The sequence below is a fragment of the Prinia subflava genome, chromosome 11 (assembly GCF_021018805.1).
Source record: "Prinia subflava isolate CZ2003 ecotype Zambia chromosome 11, Cam_Psub_1.2, whole genome shotgun sequence".
Classification (NCBI taxonomy): domain Eukaryota; kingdom Metazoa; phylum Chordata; class Aves; order Passeriformes; family Cisticolidae; genus Prinia; species Prinia subflava.
This window is the reverse complement of record NC_086257.1, coordinates 21,585,175-21,606,180: the sequence shown is the minus strand read 5'-3', so window position 1 is coordinate 21,606,180 and position 21,006 is coordinate 21,585,175. Positions and strand designations below refer to the sequence as shown.

The following is a 21,006-nucleotide window of genomic DNA, read 5'->3' as shown; positions in this document are numbered from 1 at the left end:
GAACGGGAAGGGATCCCGCCGGCCGCGCAGCGCTGGCCGGTGCTAAGCGGTGCCTGGCGCTTGTACAACCGCCCCATTTTCGTGTGCTGTGCTTTTGTACTCGCATCAAAATATGTAACTGCGTGGGATGAAAGGAAACGGCAAATTGGATTGCGCCGTAATCCCAGCCGAAGCGCTGTCTTCACAAAGATGTAAACTGAAAAGCTTTGGGCTTCTTGCAGGCAGAAGAAACTTGTAATACATGAACGAGTTGTACAGCGACTAAGCTGTCCCTGAAGAGCATCCTCCCCGCCTCTCCGCCGTTTGATCATTTCGCTTCCCAAAACATCTCCTGCGCTTCGGCGTTTCCTACGAGCCCGTGGCTGGAGGGAGCGGTGTGTGACATTGATTCAGGGACAGGCCGTCCCTGAATCACACCGTCCCACCTTTTCCGCGTCTCCCTGCCCCAGCAGTGGGTGCCAGAGCACAGCCCACCCTTGTGGGGACCCTCGCTGGGGGACAGTCACTGTGAGACCCTTGCCGAGGGACGCTCTTTGAGGGACAGTCACTCAAGGACTCTCACTGAGGGACCATCTTTGAGGGACCATCTTTGAGGGACAGCCACTGAGGCACCTTCTTTGAGGGAGCCTCGCTGCGGGACAGTCACTGAGGGATACACACGGAGAGCCCCTCGCTGGCGGCCTCTGCCCGCCGCCGCCGTCGCGCCTCAGGGGAGCGACACGCCCGACAGCGCCTGGCGCTCCTCCCGCCAGGCTTTTCCCCTTCTGCCATGGCCGCTCTTCCTCCCCTCCGCCCCAGCTGCCGCTCCGTGCCCGTCCCTCAGCCGGCCCCTCTCTGCCGCTGACGGGGGAACGGCGGCGGGGCGCCGCGGGGCCGTGTCTGACCGTGCGGGCTGAGGGGAAGCCGGCCAGAAACAACACTTTTCCATGTATGTTCACTTTTTAACGTATATTACATTTATTTATTTAACATTCTATTTTCTATTTCTCTTCCTGCGCTTGCCCCGCGGGCGACGGGGAGGGGAGGGCCGGGCCGGGTTTCCCGGCGCTGAGGCGGCGGCGGGCGGGGGAGGGGCGGGCGGGCGCTCCCGCCGCTGCCCCAGACAGTGGGCGGGGCCGGCGCGCGCCGCCGGCGGGTTCGTGCCCGCGCGCCGCCGCCGCCGTCTCGGTCTCCGCAGTGAGGTCACGGGTGGGCGGCGCGAGCGCGGCGCCTGTTCCGCTCCCCGCGGCCGCCGGAGCCCCCGCGGCGCCGGGTGAGCAGCGGGAACTTGCTGGGAACGGCGGGGAGCGGGGCGGCGGGGCCCGAGGGGGAAGGGCGGGAGCGCCCGCCGGGGGATGGGAGGGAGCGGCGGCGGCGGGGAGGCGGCGCGGGGGCGGCGGGGAGAGGGGTACCGGGGATAGCAGGGGGGGAGAAGGACACGGGGGCGGCGGAGCGGCGCGGTACGGCTGGGGACAGCGGGGAGCCGGGCAGGGCGGAGGGGTGAGCCCGGCGGCGGGAGGGGGAAGGGCTGAGCCGTGCCCGGAGCGGTGCCGGCGGGGCCGAGGTGAGTCACGGCGCGGCAGGGAGCGGCGGGATGCGGCGTCCCGGGAGGGGCCGCGGGGCGAGGGGTCGGTGCCCGGGATGGGGGGGCCGGAGCCCGGCCCGCGGCTCTCCCGAGCTCCCGTTCTTTCGGGCGTGCACGCCGGGAGAGCCGCCTCGGACCGCCCCCTCCCCCGCCGGTATCGCCCATGGGCTGGGGGCTTGTCCCGGTGTTCCGCGAGTTATCGGAAAACGCACCCTGCCTCTGGCAGGGAATCCCGGAATGGTTTGGGTTGGAAGAGACCTTAAGATCGTCTCCTTCCAACCCCCCTGCCATGGGCAGGGACACCTTCCACTACCCCAGGGTGCTCCAAGCCCCGTCCAACCTGGCCTTAGACACTTCCAGGCATGGGGCAGCCACAGCTTCTGTGTGACAGTAGCTCACTGCTATCACAGAGCATAATTTCTTCCTATTATCAAATCAAAACCTTCTCTCTCTCAGTCTAAAGCCATTCCCTCTTGGCCTGTCACTCCGTGCCCTTGTCAAAAGTCCCTCTCCAGCTCTCTTGAAGCCCCTTTAAGTACAGGGTGAAGTCGGATTGCTTGTGATCGGCCTCTCTCTCTTTGACAGGTTATCAGGAAGGACTGGCAGAAGTCTGTGCTAGCACACGGCATGAATTCAGCCCATGGCCTGGATCTCACCTCTATTACTAATAACTTGGGCTGGGAAAATTCTGACACACACCAGTGACATCTGGGCGAAAGGTGACTCTCTAGGGACGTTTAGCTTTTGCCGTCGATCTGGATCAGCCTTTAATTTCAGGATTTATTTGTGAACTGCTGTAGTAGCTGTCACAGTGGTGGTGAAATCATAAAGCTAGCAGCACGATAAAGCAAGCCCTTAAGATTGTGTTTGATCTCTGGGAGCTGAAAGTGCTGAATAAAATTTTCACACAACTTAAACTACGTTTTGGATCAGTTGCGTTAAGATTGACATTCTTCTAACTGAGCCGATTTTCTATTTTAATATTTAAATAGAGACTTATTTGAAAAGACAGTATATTTTTTAAAGGAAAAAAATGATTGAGGATGAACACGCATTAGCGCATTGTTTTTTACTAAATTGCTGGACAAGACTACTGTGTAAAATAGTGGATAGTGTATGAAGAAAACATTTTGTATGCATATTGCATTGGGGGTTTTATATTATAAAATTGAACAAATAACTAAGGAAATAGTTATTAATAATTTTACTCATTAGTAATTTTACGGTATTACATGCAAAATGAGTTACAGTTTTTACTGTTGGATCCTGAAGAAGTAACGTGTTAATAAAAGGAGTGTGCAGCTTGGTGTACCTGAGGTAATCCAAGATCACATTAAACTATTTTTTATATGAAAAAGCAAGAAAATGCACATTCAGGACTGACTTAATTAAAGCTCTAGTGTTTAACAATGGAAAGCCCACAGATAAACTTCCCTCTAGGTCTGGTTTCAGACCAAAAAAGGAGCAGAATCCAAGAGGATGGGAGTCCTCCACTGAAAAAAGCAATGACAGAAATGCATGTAAATAACAAAGTACAGGTCGTAATAAATAAATTGCCAACAATAAAGAAGGAAAACCTGGATGACTATGACGAAACTCCGGTGGAGGCTGATGGGGAAACTGCCAAGCCAAACAGTGCTTCACTACCTGAGCCTTTGAGTTTAAATCCAGGTTTGAAACATACACTGGCACAGTTCCACCTAAGCAGCCAGAGTTCTTTGGGTGGGCCTGCAGCTTTTTCAGCCCGGTATTCCCAGGAGAGTATGTCACCCACTGTCTTCCTGCCTCTCCCATCACCACAAGTCCTCTCTGGTCCGCTGCTCATCCCTCCAGACAGCTCCACGGAACTCACTCAGACCCTGCTGGAGGGGGAATCCATCTCTTGTTTTAAAGTCGGAGGAGAAAAAAGACTTTGCCTGCCTCAAGTGTTGAATTCTGTCCTCCGAGACTTTTCCTTGCAGCAGATCAACACGGTGTGTGACGAGCTCTATATCTACTGCTCAAGGTGCACTTCTGACCAGCTGCACATTCTGAAGGTTTTGGGAATCCTTCCTTTCAACGCTCCGTCCTGCGGGCTCATTACGCTGACGGACGCTCAGAGACTATGCAACGCTTTACTGCGCCCTCGCACTTTCCCCCAAAGCGGCAGCTTCCTCCCTGGTAAGAACAGCTTGGCCCAGCTGAAAGAGACTGGCAGTGCCTTCGAAGTAGAGCATGAGTGCCTGGGCAAGTGCCAGGGGTTGTTTGCACCTCAGTTCTACCTTGCCCCGGATGATCCGTGTATCCAGTGCTTGGAATGCTACGGGATGTTCTCGCCCCAGACCTTCGTGATGCATTCGCACAGATCCCCGGACAAGAGGACCTGCCACTGGGGGTTTGAGTCAGCCAAGTGGCACTGCTACCTGCACATTAACCAAAAATACCTAGGCACATCAGAGGAGAGAGAGCTGAAGCATCTTTTGGAGGAAATGAAGGAGAAATTCAGCAAGAAAAATCAGAAAAGAACTCGGTCCAAAGTAAGTTCACCCGGTGGTGTAAAATTCCCAGATCTCTTTCTGCTCACATGTAAATACTTGTTTTAGAAGCACATCACTTGGCTTTTCTAAGTGGGAATACTTGTCACATCAAGCCTAAGTTAAATTTGTGAGAGCTTCACCATGGAAATAACATTTCTCATTAAGAGGGGTGGTAATTTCTTTCCTCTTTGGGCTGCAAGTAACCATTCGAGCTGGCTTGGCTTGGTTGGTTCTTATTCTGTCCTAAGGTATACAGACTCTGGAAAATTTGGACTATTGTGAAAATTTTTATTCTCCCATTTGACCTTTGAGTAGGTTTTATGTGATGTGTGCTGCAGCAGCTGAGCAAAGCAGAAATGAGCTTGAAAATCAAGTATTACAAATGAATTCTTCATTTGTGATTTGTACTCCAGCATGCACACACGGCCTGGATGGCAACCTGGCCTGCTGGCCATCCATCTCATGACTTGTGTGCAGGGTAATGGTGCTTTGCTAAATGGCTATTTAGAAGCCCAAAGTCTGCTTGTTCAGCAGGAGCTTTATGTTCAAACCACTTGTGCAGTGAAATATGCCAAAAAGAGGGGGTTTTAAGCAGCCCAAGTAATGAGCTGTGGGCCGGTATCTTGACAATAGTTAATAATAGACATCTTATTTTTTCCTAAAATACTGCTGCAAGTCTGTGCTGTGGTTCCAAAATACAGAGCTTATTTGTCCCTTGGAGAGCTTCTACTTTAAATAATAGGACAAGCAGCAGAGAAACATTAATATTATATATGTTCCCATTCCTAGAAAGCACAATTTTGGGGTATAATTTAAACTTTAATGGGTTTTTAATGTTTTCTGCCCCATGAGTGTTTCTTTTCAGTGTATTCAGTGTTTCTGTGTCTTTTTGATGGGTGCTGGTTTGGTGATAAATCCATGTTGCCTGTTGGATGTTTTGTGGTGGATTTCAAAATAGCAGCAAGAGCAGCGCAGATGGTGGAGCCCAAAAAGGGGTGCTGTGAGCTGACACCTTGCAGCACAAATTTCTGAAAAGTTGGTGTTGCAGGAAGGCTGACTGTAGTAACAGGTATTGTTACGGTGCTGCCAGTCTGCAGGAAGAGATTTTACCAGCAGATTCCCATGGAAGTCTGCAGCATGGCATGCTTCCACATGCTGAATTATTTGAAGATGCAGTCTCCTAGCAAAGAGACTTTGCTTTTCAACTGATAAAGACATGGCAGGCTTTATTCTTGCAATGCCAGTGTAGGAAACGAGCTGCACCATGGTGGATGCATGAGTGGAAATAGTCTTCCATGTTCACACCTATAAATGCTTCTCCTCTTCCCTCAGCAGCAGATTTCAGACAATGAGATCTTTCAGTTTCATGTGCAAAGATGAAAAAAACCAGCTGAAATTCGTGGCAGTAATTTGGACTGGACTGGTGCAAATGAAATTGTAAAACTTTCTGCAGTCTTCTGTTGCAGACCTGTCTAGTTCTTTTTTACAAAGCAACATGTGAAACCAGAGTCAGAAGCTGTGAAAACCTGAACGAAATACCATGGTGGGGGAGGTTTGGGGTTTTTTTTCCATCTTGTGGATACTCATCTGGGATGTACAAGAGAGTAAAAGAGTTTAAGAGAGCAGTGTTGAGAGTATGGTTTCCCTTCCCTTGTCCTGGGGGTGCTTAGGCTGCTTCAGTTGTCTTTTCATAGAATCAGGGAATGGTTTAGGATAGAAGGGACCTTAAGGATCATCTCATTCCAGCCCCTGCCCTGGACAGGGACACCTTCCACTAGGTCAGATTGCTCACAGCTCCATCCAGCCTGACCTTGAACACCTCTGGGGATGGAGCAGCCACAACTTCTTTTCCTCATTTCTGTGTTGTGGGAGAGGTATCAGGTACAGCACGTAGACATTCCCTTTCCTTACACTCCTGGGGGAATTGACTTGCAGGATGTTCTGTTGGCTGTTCTGTCACCTCCTCACCACCTTTGCTGAGTCAGTCCTCAGAAGTGCTGACACATCTTTGTGGTTATCTTGGAGGGCCCAGGAAGAACAGTTGCCCTTGGCTAGGTCTTTCCCCATCTAGTAATAATGAATTAATTAAATTCCATAGTCTTTGGAGCATCCTAGATCCCATGTTTTGCCTTTCTCCGTAGCATTTCACTCTCAGTTTATTCACTCACAGTCCAAATACCCTTTTGTTTCAATATTTTAAGAACAAAATACTCTCGAGATGAATTCCTTTCTGTTCTTTGTGCTAATAAGAAAGCTGTAAGCTGTGTGCTTGTCGTAATTTTCTGTGGAGTTCTAGACTGCAGTGCAACATCCACCTGCTCTTCATGGAACAGCTGTCAGCGAGTCTCTGCTGATTCCTGCACTGACAGATCCTCGTTCCCTTTGACTTTGCGACAGTTTCTCCTCATCTCTGCACTAAAACTTTGTCTTGATTCTGATTCCTCGAGCTGGGCACAACGTGGGGGTTAACATTTCTCCTGATTGTCTTATAAATCCAATCTCTGCTAAAACTACTGGCTTTATGATTGCACTGAAACCATTACTTACCTATATATTTTTACCTTAAAGAACAGCTTTGTCCCACTAGCCTGGAAGAAAAATAAGTCATTTTTAATGTAATTCTTTTAAACAGTTTGAGTAGAGGTAATTCAATTCAACTTGTTATATTTACAGAATTTTTAAGAGCATCTAAAATAAACAAATTGTTGGGTAATGAAATAGACATACATATATATATATATATATATATATATATATATATATGTGCCTTATTTCATTTACCTGAATGGTGAGGGAAGAATCCTGTTAGCAAGAGACTTCATTTATTTACACGTAACATTTAATTTTCTTTCCTAAGTAAAAATTTGATTGCATGCTATGAAATTAGTTTGTAAGATTCACACTAATGGGTAGATAGTAAATTCAGTTTCCATTTGAAGTAGGTAAAAAAAAAAGGCAGCAAAAATCTGACCTAGTAATTTGAAAATAGAGATGACCTGATAATTTCACATGTAAATATGTAAGCATGTTAGAATGTGAGTCCTCAAATATGGACAAATGCAGTCTGAAGCTAAAATGAGATCACTGCATACTAGCTGCAGTGTAAGTAGATTATATGTGATTATTTAAATTATTAGAATGATCTGAGTAAGTAGAAAAAACTTGACAAGTGTCAGGATGAGGCCATTTTTCTAGAGATTATTCAAATCTTATATATTTAAAGCCTTTATGTGAATTTACAACTCCAGAGCTTCTCTTCCTTGTGCCCTCCCTCCCTTTCTGTCAGTGTTGGAAGTGAGGATCTGCAGGGGTGGGGTTGAATTTCAGTTTCATTGTGAGAGCTGAGTTTGGCGGGGTGGAAGTTTTGCTCAGGCTGGGGTAGGTGGGGTTTGGTCCCAAGTTTTGGAAGTTTTGTTCATGGTGGGGTAGGTGGGGTTTGGTCCCAAGTTTTGGGAGTTTTGGAAGTTTTGCTCAGGGTCGGGGGGTGTTGGGCTGTGCAGACCATGGCTCAGCTCACACTGGTGGCACTGGGGCTCTTCCACTGCCAGGGATGAAATTCTCTGAAAGTTTATTCCAGGGTGTGCAGATAGAAACTTTTCTGATAACACAGCACATAAGAAGTTGTGAAGATATTAGAACACTCCATAATGGTTTCAGTACAGGTTTATGTAATTTTTTTAGCATTATAGGCTGGTTTTTAATTGAGCAGCTTATCGAAGGTACTGAGCCTGGCTGGAATGGTGTTGACTTATTTTGTAGCAGCCTGTATGGTGTTATGCTTTGGATTTGTGGCTAAATCTGTGGCTAAAATACCAATGTTCTGGCTACTGCAATAAAAACTGGGATAGAAGGAGGAGAAAGAGGGTTTGACATCAAGGTAGAGGTTGTTCAGGGATAGCTGGGCAGTTGTCTGAGGGAGAGACTGAGCCATGCCCTTTGCTTCACTTCTGTTTTTCTCTTTCTTTCACCTCTTAAACCAACTTTATCTTGATCCAGGAGCTTCCTTGCCCTTTTCCCTTCCATGCCCTGGGGATGGTGCTGAGGCAGCAGCTCTGTGGGTGCTTGGCAGCTGCCTGGGGTCAGCCAACCACACCCTACCCAAACCCCTGCATCCCAAGGCTGTTTTAATACAGTGACATTACAATTCCATTTCTTACCTATGAGGACATTGTAAATATATGGTGAGCTACCTTTCACTTGAAATTAAGAGCAACTTTGCAGGGGAGCACAAAGTATCACCAGGAATTTTGAGTAAAGAGTGATTCCAAAAGCATTTCTTGAGACACACAGAACAAGAATTGCTTTCCAAATGCAAAATACACAGAAGTTTTTGAGATTATATATTCTGATGCACCTGAGTTAATTTTGTTTGCTACTGCAGAGGAAATGGCATTTCCACATTACTGGGAGCAGCTTTGCCTGCTTGTGTGATAAAAATTTGTGACGACTGAAGGAGGTTCTGTCCCTGGAACACCAGCACACTGTTCCATTTAATTTTGAAATAAAGTATCTGGCAGGTGCTTACTTTATATAGACACATTATTACAAAAGGTTGCTACACCTTTTGGGATCCTAGTTTCTGCTTTCTGTTCCCCCAAACTTGTTTAGTAGAGTTCTGGAAACTCAGCAGAGTTTTTAGGTAAGTCTGTAAAGAGGTTTTCCTTTAATTTCATTGCTATTTTGCCCACAATGGTAAATTGGAGATCAAAGAAAATTCTGTGGCTTGCATCTCTGCCAAAGTCACCCCATTTCCCAGTACCCCAGTTTTTCTGGTGTATCTGTATTAGTGGTATAAATGCCATTTCTCTGAGGAGTGTTTATGAAAATGTAAATAACCTGCATCCGTGTTTCAATTACCATTTTTTTTCCTTTCCTTTAGGCAGAGCCACAGCAGAACCTGGAATTACCACAGTGGTATCCAGTTATAAAGCAAGAAGCAGAAACTGATCCTCAGCCACCTTCCTTTTTCCACCCCAGGTAACTGACTTTCCTATGTAGAACTATAAGCACTGTCAAGTATTGAAATACTTTTGGCTATTTAGGGATAATTCAAACTGAATAAAAAAATTTTCCTGAACTGTCAGGAAAATTCTTAAGGTATCACACAGGAATGATTTACCCTAAACTTTATGCATGTCTTAGTGTAAATACTAATGAGCTGCTTATGAGTGTTTTTTGGTATAGGACTCAAGCCGTGACCTGTGGGTGTTTTTCAGCAGGCAATACAATTGAAATGTAATCAAAATTTCCCTTTTCTTAGTAGAAATGGCAGAGGTAACTTTTGATCTTTCATATTGTAATACAATGCATGCATGTGGAAAGCTGCACAGGGCCTATTTACCATGAGGACAACTTAATTTCCTTCCAGAAAAGACTTCCAAGAGATGTTTGAAAGTTTTCTTTCACAGTTTTCTTCCATCTTATTTTTCATGGATGCTTTCACAGTTTGAACTCATGTTAAATAAAACTTACTGCTCTCAACCAGCCATCATTTATTATGTCTAACCTTTCACTATGAATTTTACTCTTCTGCTGTTTCAGTTACTACCTTTATATGTGTGATAAAGTGGTTGCCCCGAATGTGTCTCTTGCATCTCAATATAAGGACGTTGCAAAAACAACAGTAAAAACTTCAGAAGTTAATAAATCCTCATCTGGGCAGTCAGAGAAGAAGCTCAGTAGTGGAAAGCACAAAAAAGCTGCCTCCTATCCAGAGCTTTCTCTTGAAGAACAGGAAAAAATTGACTTGAAAACTGGTGTGGAGCAGCCAAATAAACGTTTAGGTGAGTAGTGAAAATTATATTGATTTTTATACCACGGAATTTTGGAAAGCTTTACAGTGAGCTAGAATTCTGTGATGTCACTTGGCGTTTCCAAAATTCCCCTCCACCTTTTTGTAGTCTCGCTTTTCTTTGCATTTTTGTCACTTTGGAATTTGAACTCTGTGTGATTGTTGTTCTCTGTGTTTTCCTGTGCAGATCCTCCTGTGTCAGCTCGTCCTGCGAGAGGTGGGAAGTCCGAGCGTGCTTCTTCCAAAACCACCAGAGAATCTGGCAGGGCTGAGGGAGGGGCTGCTGCACGAACCTTGTCCCCCACGCTCATGAAAGACATCAGCTGTGAGGATGACAAGGGAAGGATCATGGAAGAAGTCATGAAAACCTACATCAAGCAGCAGGAGAAGCTGAACGTGATTTTGCGGAGGAAGCAGCAGCTCCAAATGGTACAGTGGCATTTAATGTACAGTAATTTAATGGTACAGTCTGGGTGCATTTCCCCCTGGCAGCAGGGAGCTGGAGTAGCTTGCTGGCTCCACAGGCAGCATCACAGATTGCATCATTTACAGACACCAGAGCACACAGATCATCTTTCCCTCAGCTGAAATTCAGGCACCAGATCCTCAGTATCCCTTACGCTCATGAGTTTTGAGCCCACTGATAAGTGGTGGCTCTTCAGTTTGCAGCTGCTGGGTCCAAACAGCTCCTGCTTTTGCTGTATCTTCTAAAATGTCTCAGTTTTCAGCTTTTCAAAGATGCAGATGTCTGTATTCTAGGAATGGTCTTATCACTGCCCTATATAAAAAACATCATCACCTTCCTATTCCCATTTGCTAATCTGTGCTTTTAGGGATTTTATTTTTAGTCTTTTCTTTAATAATGGATGATTTTAGAAACTGGTTTTTCATTTGTGACATTTCTGTTTTCTGAATTCAGTTAAATACTGTCTTTGTTTCTTGCATCCATGGAACAGACCTAATATTTAATTTATTTTATTTTAGTTTAAATGTTAATCTCAGAATCTAGGAGCTCAGGTAGGGCCCTAGAGCTTCTACTTTAAAGTTGTTCTGCTGTTGGAGGTAAAGCTTGTAGATAAGTTCAAAAACATTATGAGTTTAAAAATATCTAAGTGTCACTGGACAAAGAAGTCAAACGCTTCATATTGTTTTCTGATGCTACCCTTGCATCTTCAAAGTATATTTTAGTGAATCAGTGCTGCTGCTTCCTGAGGTTCACTGCTGGAAGTGCAAATTCGTTTCTGTAAGCTCCATGTACTTGGAAGTATAAGTAATTTCTTAAAAATTAGGTGCATGTTACAGAATTCCGTGCTGTCATTGGTAAGTAGATAAATACCATTATCAGGCTGTTGTTATTGGTAGTTACAAATGGTCTTTTTATGGACTCGTTGGTTCCAGAAACACTTCTAAGTTCAGAGTTTTTTACTTTTCTGGTGTTAGAAGAAAGGAGTATGTGATCTTGATCTTTCTTTACAGGAAGTGGAAATGTTAAGCAACTCTAAAGCTATGAAGGAACTGACTGAAGAGCAGCAGAATTTACAAAAAGAACTCGAATGTTTGCAAGCAGAGCATGCCCAAAGAATGGAAGAATTTTATTTTGAGCAGAGAGACTTGGAGAAGAAACTGGACCAAGTGATGAAGCAAAAATGTAGCTGTGACTCTAATTTGGAAAAAGATAAAGAAGCTGAATATGCAGCACAGGTGAGAAAAGAAGGTTTATTTCAAACAAAACATGTTTACTATATCAGGAAACTGTGAAGTTGTTGTTCAGCCAGCTTTAGGTTTCATTTTTTTCTGTGTGTTCTGAAACCACAGACTGGTACCAAAATAGGTCAGTGACAGCAATATTTATTTCCCTGTTCCTTGATTGAAACTGAGGTAGAATGTAACTTATAGAAACATATGATATTATTGATGAAATATTAAGCTTAAACATGAGGTCTGTTAAATCCTCATTTAAAACAAATTGGTTTTAATGTATTTGGGCTGCCTGTGATATAGACTTAAACGCTGTCATTATTTTGTGTAAAAAAAAAGGAAAATCCAAACCTCTGAACCATATTTTTGTCAGATTAGCAGCACACCTTGCTGCTCCTCATGTTCCTTGGTGCTAGAACCTTCAGCAGTATTTTCTGCAGCCTCTTCTGGGCTCTACTAAAAACATTTGGCCAAGAGTTTTCTTGGAAATGAAAATCATATTAATGTCTCTCATTCTTTTCTCTTGGATATATCCAAATCTATGGAGTTGTTTTTTCTCTCACTTTCCTTTTAGCTTTTGCTGTTGCTTCTTTATGTTGGAGCTTATTCCAATGGGAAAAAAAAATAGGTAATGACAAAGGGAACCTTGGAATCAGCTGTAGTTATGATTAAATTTTTTATTTTGCACCATATCATAGAAAACTAGTCTTAACAGGCTCATTTTTAAAGTGAGCAAAATCCAAACCTTGGGCTCAGTAAAGCTCTGTGGTTCACAACTGTGTGTATTTCCTGTTCTGACTGACTCAAAGTGAGAAACAGGCACTACTTGAGAGACAGGTTTTGGTATTTTTGGTGAGTAGGGCAGAGACTCACGTCGTAAATCCTTCTCATGAATTTAATTTCGTGACATCCCACTCCAGTGATTCCTGGCCTTTGCTGCCAGAAATAATCCTCTCTGACTAAGGCCTGATTTACTAAACATCTGGTACAAGCCCTATTAGTGCAAGTAGCAACGTGTTCCAATTTATGGGGATCATCATGTACAGCACATTTTATAGGGCTTGTGCAGCTTACTTCTTTTGGAGGGTGAAAACTCTGGATTGTTCCCCAAGGAGATTGGTTATGTGTTTCTTTTGAAGTTAGACATTGAAAATTACATACATTCCTTGTGTAAAAGTTTTCTCTTCTATTACCTCCGTGGCAGACCTGTTCACAATGTATAATTTGAACCTTTTTTTTCCATTTCTCACATCTTACAGTAGGTTCTGGTTCCAAGAAGCACCAGAGTTAAACAGAGGTCTTGAGAACAGGGAACTTCCCCAAGCTGTGTATACAGCATTTTAAAAAATCCTTCATCTGATGTGTTCTTGAAGCAGTTGCCCAGGCTGCCTTTTCTGAGAACTATGGACTGGGAGGAACTCTCCTTATGCATTAAACAGAATTAAGAATTTGGTATTTGCAACTTGCCCAAAAGTCTCTTTCCCTTTCTAGGCCTGTCTGAATATGCACTGGCTTGTCCCCCTTTTTGTTTATTGAAATAGTTGCTTCACCCTGTCACTCACAGCAGGGCAGAATAACCAGTCCTGGAGCCTTTCCTTAGAGCTGGAACCAAAGCCAGAGACGTGTTGCAGCATGCAGGCAGTGGGCACTGTTGCACTGCAGCATTTCACTGCATCCCTGGTACAGTCAGGACTTGCATTAACAGCCTGTTGTTGTCTAAAACTGCTGAGGTATTTCTGCTTAAGGAAGTGGGGATGAAATGTGGTGTTTCTCTTCACCCAGCCCATTCTGAACACCAGTAATCCCCTCTATGTTCCTGCTGTTCCCTTCTCATGAGCTCTCTTTCAATCCTCAGTGAGATGGATGCTCAGTGATGATGTACATCAGCTAGATACCCATCACTGCAAAGATAAATGGATTTTTTTAGATGGAGTGAGGTCTTTAGTAAGAAATAACCCCATAAATGAATGGGAAAGAGGAGAGCTGGTTTCCAGTCTCCCTGTTGTAATTGCTGGTAGTATAGTATAAGCATTAAGGAACTTTCCCACACTTGAAAAGATGTTTCCAGATGTCACTGTAAATAATTTTGGTGACATTCTAACAAGTTTGAGCCTTGCTGTATTCCAAAGAGGAACAGAATACTTAAATTCAGTGTTTAAACACAAAATACATCTCAAAAACATTTGTGTGGACTCAGGTTTATATTTGAACACACACACACACAGATGGTTATGTTCAAGATTTTCTGAATATTTCATTTATACTGAGGAATGTCAGAAGACAGTGTTGGTGGTTTGTTTTGTTTCTTCTAGAAATACATTCAGACTTTAAAATAAAGAAGTAATATTTTGTCAGGTAAGAGAAATGGACCTGGGAAATGGAAAAATGCAGTTCTGGGATTTTTGACACATCCCATGCAGACATCATCACAATTTTTCCCAGTAGATTCTGTGTGCTATTGACAGGTTGGTGTGACAGTTCATATAACTACAAGTTATATGCATTTAAATATTAGATTTCCTCATTTTTTAAAATTATGGTATGATATTTATGCAACTTTGCACATTGACATTGTTCGCTAATGGTGTAGCAGGTAAGTGCCTAATTCTTGATAACTCATAATTCTGGTGGACTGAAGTACTTGGATGCATGGAGTGGCCATCTGTGACCCTTTGATGTTTTAAATGAGTCTGCTAAAATTTATTCTGCCTTTCTGTCTCTGTGTTTCACAGCTGGCAGAGTTGAGGCAGAGGCTGGATCATGCAGAGGCAGACAGACAAGAGCTCCAGGATGAACTGAGACAGGAGCGAGAGGCCCGGGAAAAGCTGGAGATGATGATAAAAGAATTGAAGCTACAGATCCTGAAATCTTCCAAAAATGGGAAAGGAAAATAGAAATTGGAAGAGGAAGCATGACTGTGTCCTTCAAACAGGGTGTTTTGGTTTTAATGATTGTGAACAATTTTTGTGTGCTGAGAAAAGGTGTTCTCTATGGATTTCTACTTCCCAGACAGGTCCAGATGAAGATATACATAGATATAAATAGAGATAGATAGATAGATAGACATTTTTAGATTTTCCTAGCCAATGAAAATCTGCATTGATTTGTACTGGTTTTTCTCAAACAATGAAAAATAAGAAACTCTTGATTAGAGTGACCAGTTTCTGTCTATTTCTAATGCAGTCTTAAGGACTCTACACCTTTTAACATTGTCTGTTAAAACATATGTGGATATCTTTATTTTGCTATCAATTGCACATCCAGGTATGAAAATACATTAAAAATAGCCTCAATTCTTCAAGGTCTTAAATAGTTTGGATTTCAGTGAGAATTAAATATTCTCAAACTGAGGAAAGTAAAGGCAGCTTTTTGTCTGTAAGGCAGAGCTCAAAATTGCCACAACTGATTGATGATTGAGTATCAAAAGAGATTTACCAGCATGAGTTTTTCTCATAATTTCATTGTGTGAAGTCAGCTGATCTTTTCAGTATTGTCTATTTAACAACTCATTATCAATCTAAAGAGTGTTAGAGCCGGCACTTGCTTGCTGTGCTGGAAGAAGAAAACATTAGGGGTTGGTTTTTTTTGTTTTGGTTTGGTTTTGTGAATTAAAAAATTTGCAATTACAGTGGAATCTTGGGAAGTTAAAAATTCACAAGTTTTCTTCTGTTTTGTTTTTTTTTTCTCTAGAATACATATGAAAGAAACATTAATAAAAGGCTTAAAGGTGGGGCCTTTCCTTTTAGGAACAGAGAAAGCCTGACTTACCTGTTTTTCAGATATTAATGCTTTCAAGGAAAATAATATTTATTAATGAATATGTATTAATTTCTTCAGTACCCTAAGCCTCCACACTTTGACCTTCTTGCCAACTTGTGGATTTTTCCTTCATTACATAGAACAGGCCTTAACTGACATTGTGATCATAACTTAAAATATAAAATTCCAAGGTATGGCACTTTGAAAAATCATTTTGATAGTCTCTGTATTTGAATGGCATGGTAGGGTTACCATGAATTAAGAAAATACAGCATGTTTGTTAAGCTATAACATTGGGAAATGTGTAATTGTACAGAATTACTGTTTTATGTATATAGATAATGTCTGAGTACTTCTGAAGTCTGGTTCCTAGTGGGTTAAATGCATGGCTAAAGTTGGATGAAGAAAAACTTTTTTTGCACTTCTCTCCAAAAAATTGGATACAGCTGCTAGATGTCAGCTGATTATGTCAATGATAGGAATATTTTAGTAATTCTAGTGTTTCACTACATAATTTTAACTTGTGCTTTTAGTTTTTGGTGTTGAGGTACTTAAGTTTAATATTCTCTTAATAATTCAGTTAATTTTGGATAAAACCACTAGTAAAAGCCTACACTGATTTTTTCCCCCCTCAATTAGTAAAACTGAAAACTCTTGTTCTTTTTTATTTCTCTGTTAGTGATATAACAGGACTGAATATCACAGAGAAAGATAAAATTGCACATATCTTTAAACTGAATGAGAAATGAGGTGGTAAATTAAATGTCACGGAGTCATAGGATGACTTTTTCAATAACTGTACAATTTTGTTTATGAGCTCTGTGTCATATTTACACTGACAAGTAAAACAGGTTAGATGAAAAAAAACCAATTTTCTTTGTCAGTGTTGAGAATCATAGAATGGCTTGGGTTGGAAGGGATCTTAAAGATCATCTAGTTCCTGCCAGAAAAGAAGACCAGGATTATATTTTTCTCTTCTTCAGCTCCCAACTCCAAAATTTTCCTTTGAAAAAAAAAATGAAAAAACCCTATAAACTAAAAAGGAAAAGGCCTTTGCAGCTAGGTTTGGAGGGCAAGGTGCTGACTGACTGGTTCTGGTTGTGGTGTTTTTAAGCACTGGCTGTAAAAACACCAGGGATGTTTTGCTGTGCAGCCAGCAGAGCCGTGCATGCAGGGACAGCAGGCAGGAGAGTTGCTGGGGGTGTGATGGTTTAGGAGCAGAGCTTGAGGCTGCCCAGTGGGATTGGCACATCCCGTGTTGGATGAGCAGGGAAATGGGACAGTTTCACCTGGCTGCTGCTGCAGGATGGAGGGAGAGAATCCCTTTGTGTTGCTTCTCAGTGTTGTGGAGCAGGCTGGGGCTGTTTGTGTGGGTAAAGCCACAGCTTGTTCACAGCTGCAGTGACTGATGCACCACAGTGTTCATGGCTTAGCTGTGGAATATTTAGACCCCTCCAAACATTGGGATTATGTAGGACAGTGAATATTCCATTTCCATTCTTGTCTGTGCTCTGTGACTCCTGCTCAGTTGTGCCCCTTGGTTCAGCAGTGGCACTGCAGGGCTGGTGTGGCCCAGGTTCCTGTGCCTCAGCCTGCACTGCTGGAGCCTCTGAAAATGCTGGTGGCCACCCTTTGTACCAAAACTTTCACTGTTGCAAGAGCTCCAGCAGCTATAGGAAGTTTCACCAATTCCAATTGCAGATAAGGCCTCCTAATCGTTTTTTGAACATCTGTCTGGTCAAGCAAATGGAACATTTATTAAAATGACCTTAAAAGTAGCTTTGTAAATATTCCATTTAGTTAATCTAAAGTTAGAATGCATTTTAAATTATTGTAATCCTCTTAAAATTCTTAAATGCTACTTTCAGGCTCTTGACGTAACATAAACAATTTTCATACATGTAGACTTGATTTTATACTGATTTTAAGTAATAATGTATACATAAATGTGCCATAGACCTTTGTGTGCTCACAGTCTCTGAAAGATAGTTTTTTAGCAAATTGTAAATAATGCTCTTAAGTTTTAGAATAAATATATGTTTACCTTTTTTTTTTTTGCTACCTTATCCTAATGCTATTGAATGGTTCATTTTATAGGCTGACATAGGAACTTGGAATGCACACTTGAGGGCCCTCACTTAAGTGCACACTTAGTGGTAGAGACTAAATCAGTCATGAGGTCTTTGCTTTTAGTCATAGCATGCTCATTTTGTGTATTATTTGGTTTGCCTTCAGTCATTGCTTGCTTTTTTAGGCAAGAAGTAATTTTCCCAGGTAGTTGTGACATGAAGCCTGTAGAACAAAGTCCTAAAATTGTCTATAATTTGAAAGTTGCTTTATTAAACACCTACACCAAGATGGAAGTTGCCTAGTGCACCTTTTGGAATAAGTAGGATTCGAGGTGAATACCTAATTTGCTCCTATACTTTTATAAAAGAGAATTTTAACATGCTTTGTATACTTTAATCAATAAAATATAAGAGCTTAGAGGGTAAAACTCTTGTAATTTTGGCAGTCTGGAAACACCCTCACAGTGTAACCAGGTGTCCCTCAAAGAAAGAGATTTTTATCTAAATCTCCAAACTTAGTTAAGTCTGTGTTTTAGTTTTGTAAATCATATCATTCAGTTTGAGTATTTAGATGAATGTAGTTATGTTTCACATTCTTAAACTAATTTTATTCTATATTTAATATATTGATAGCTTAGGTGTAAAACCATCTGTACATAGTAAAGGCATCATGCAATTAGTGATGTAGGAAAAGTTGGGTGGGAGCATAAAGCTACTGGTGGCCTGAAAAGAAAGAAATCTTGGCCTGTATTTTAGAAGTCACAATGTTTTATTCATACATTTTTGTTTCGTACTGGGGGACGGGATAGCTAGAATGTGTTATGAAATTTTTGGAAACCTTTCCTAGCATTAGTTGGGAAGTTGGCCTTGCAATGTTGTCATGGTCAGCTTCCTAGAATTCACTTGTTTGTAGAGTATATATTTTGATTGTCAGTAAAGATAACAACTTTGTATTTTTTCTGCACTTAATTCGTGTAATTAATCCACACAACAGAGTTTTCTATAACACGGTGAAGTCGACAAAAGATGTAATTTCTCCTACCTATTAATCTGTGCTTGCAATATTTTGGTAATTTTATTTAAGCCATCAATAGGAAGCAGCAGAAAGCTGCAAAATTTCAATTTTCTTTCTGCTCATTACATTTGTAGTGTGAGTGTTCATTGGTTTTCTTTACAGAAAGCTTGTAGAATTTTCTATTTGCTGCATATATCTATTTAAAAAATCCAGTAATTTTTTTAGCTTTTGTGAAAGCAGTTATTGCTTACAAATTGCACGATGATTTTATAGTGTGTCTCCAATACTTAGCAAATTGGTTTTTTTCAGGGTTAGTGGTTCAGTTGGAAAATGCTTGAAAAATGAGTTTTAAGCACTTCATCAAGCACAGCAAACACGGTATAAAATTTTGCTATTTGAAAATTAAGTGTAATGATATCAATTGAACTTTTTTTCTTCTAAGAGATACCTCACTTAAAGGAAAGCACAGCTGTACTGTATTTAAACAAATCCTAGGAAATAACAAAAAGTTGGTCTGAAATATTTTGTTGCCATCACGTTGCTTTCTGTGATTGACAGAACGTTTTTTGTGTTTTCATCCTCACTCTAAAGTATTTATTGCTGTTGACATGCCAGTACAATTCTCTCAAACGACAGAAAGTAGCTGCAAAACAACTGAGTCCGTGTTAGCTCGAGGCAACAGGCTGAGTGAATATTCTGAAACCACAGGAAAAGCCTGTGAAAAATGATCAGTGCACTCAGCAATTTTTACTACTTTGCCAATGATGTACAGTCTTATTGTCAGCATTGCTGTGGTTGCATTACATGACACACAAAACTGTCCTCTACCTCACGTGAGATTTAACAGATATTTTATATGGTTTTAGTAGACAAGATGCATCTATCTGGTCACTTAGTTTACAAATTTTGAATTATATTTATTGAAACATGACATACTGTGCTCTTAGCTTATACCTCAATTGTATTTTGTGCTGTTATCCATTTCCATGCCTTGTAAATACCTGTATAGATCGTGGACTCAAAAGCAAATAAAGAACTGTAATGTCAGAACACTTGTCTCTGTTGTATTTTTGAAGACTGACTTCTAAACTTGGCTCTTTGAAGGTATTTAACTCTGCTTTTCTAAAGACAGAGCTTTCCTTGCTTTGATTACAGTAAATTAAAATCTGATTACACTGAAACTTGTTAGCAGAGCTCCCACAGCCTGCAGCAGGTCCCCAGTTCTCTAAAAGGGATTTTAAGCAAAGTCTGCAAGATCAAAGCCATCCCTTCCCATGGATCCACGTTCTAAAGCTCTTAAGATTCTGTAAAGACATTGGCACCAATCTTTTTGTGTATCTTGGCATAAATTTGGTGTTTATACCTGAAAATAGAACTCCTTGCATACTTGGCAAGTTCTCTGGTGCTCAGCTTTGTTGCTGCTTGACTGCTCAAGCAATGTGTGAGTTGTTCACAACTCTCTTCCATAGCTCAGTAATAAATGAGATTAAAACCACACGTTGCCAGATTAAATGCTGAGATTATACAAAGTTAAAATCAGAAATGAGGATTTTACTCTATTTACTGAAAAAATAGATACTTCTGATGGTGAAGGACTCTCAGGAGTTCTTGGTTTTTGTAAACCGTGTGATTATATCACCTTAACATTTCTGTGTAGCATCAGGGAGCTTAAACAGCAGAAAAATCAGAGTAGGTGAGGGAAGGAGCAATTGAGGAGAAAAGAGGGAGCACTTTCTAAGCTGCATATTCTTCCACAAGTCTTTCATTTACATTGAATTTCCACAACTTACAACAGTAAACTGTTCTGTTGGTCACTTAAACCTCCCCTACATTGTAGAAAAATGTAACTTTTGCTGCAAATAATATTTTGGAAATTTTCTAGGAGATTTTATTCATATTGGGAACTTTTTCTTGTGTAAGAAAGCACATCCACACACATTTTGGTATTTTTTCTTCCCCTTAATCAGTGCAAAATTACTTTGTTTTAAGGAACTGCTCTCCCATATAGGAAATCCTGATGATGTTTCAGATAATTGCAAACCCTTCATGCTACCGTGGGCTTGCATGTATTTCACAGACAAAGAGAAAAAAAAAGAGGAGAAAGATGAAAATTACAATGATGAGCTCACCCTTTAGTATAGAACAAAATTAAGAACTGACTTTAACTTGTTTATTTCTACATCCCATCTTGCTTTTTTATATTGCTGTATTTCCAAACAGGGAAGACACAATGAGGCTGAAAATGTAAAGAAAAGGTTCAAGGTGAATCATTTGGATGAGAAAGCCCTGGGGTGTTGATAGCTTGGGTAGCTATGACTAATTGCAACGCCTGTCTTTTGTCAGAGAGAACAATGCGGATCAAGGAAGAGCTCTGGGAGTGAAGGGTAAAAAGATTGATTTCTAAGGAGCTTGAACTGTTGCTGGAATAAATGCCTCGCTTTTAAAAAGGCAGCTTTTAAAACTATTGCCCAAAGTGTATCACTTTATTTGGCACATAGCTGACAAGTCGTGTTGTTCCTTATTTTATTGATCTTGTAAATCATTGTCCACTTGCCTCGTTTGAACTTATATTCACTTAACTGTGGCTGATGTGA

The 21,006-nt window shown here is 41.6% G+C and overlaps 1 protein-coding gene across 2 annotated transcripts; it reads left to right on the top strand.

Moving 5' to 3' along the window:
- The first annotated feature begins 416 nt into the window (after positions 1 to 416).
- Positions 417 to 19,456, top strand: SKIL (SKI like proto-oncogene). 2 transcript variants are annotated; one of them, XM_063408287.1, is made up of 7 exons: positions 417 to 928; positions 2,150 to 4,080; positions 8,960 to 9,057; positions 9,622 to 9,863; positions 10,059 to 10,300; positions 11,348 to 11,572; positions 14,302 to 19,456. In XM_063408287.1, the coding sequence occupies exons 2-7, from the start codon at positions 2,974 to 2,976 to the stop codon at positions 14,461 to 14,463; spliced, it is 2,076 nt and encodes a 691-aa protein (XP_063264357.1). In that variant the 5' UTR covers positions 417 to 928; positions 2,150 to 2,973; the 3' UTR covers positions 14,464 to 19,456. The 2 variants fall into 2 exon arrangements, with proteins under 2 accessions (XP_063264357.1, XP_063264358.1); XM_063408288.1 differs by lacking the exon at positions 417 to 928 and adding an exon at positions 1,115 to 1,252.
- The last annotated feature ends 1,550 nt before the right edge of the window (positions 19,457 to 21,006 follow it).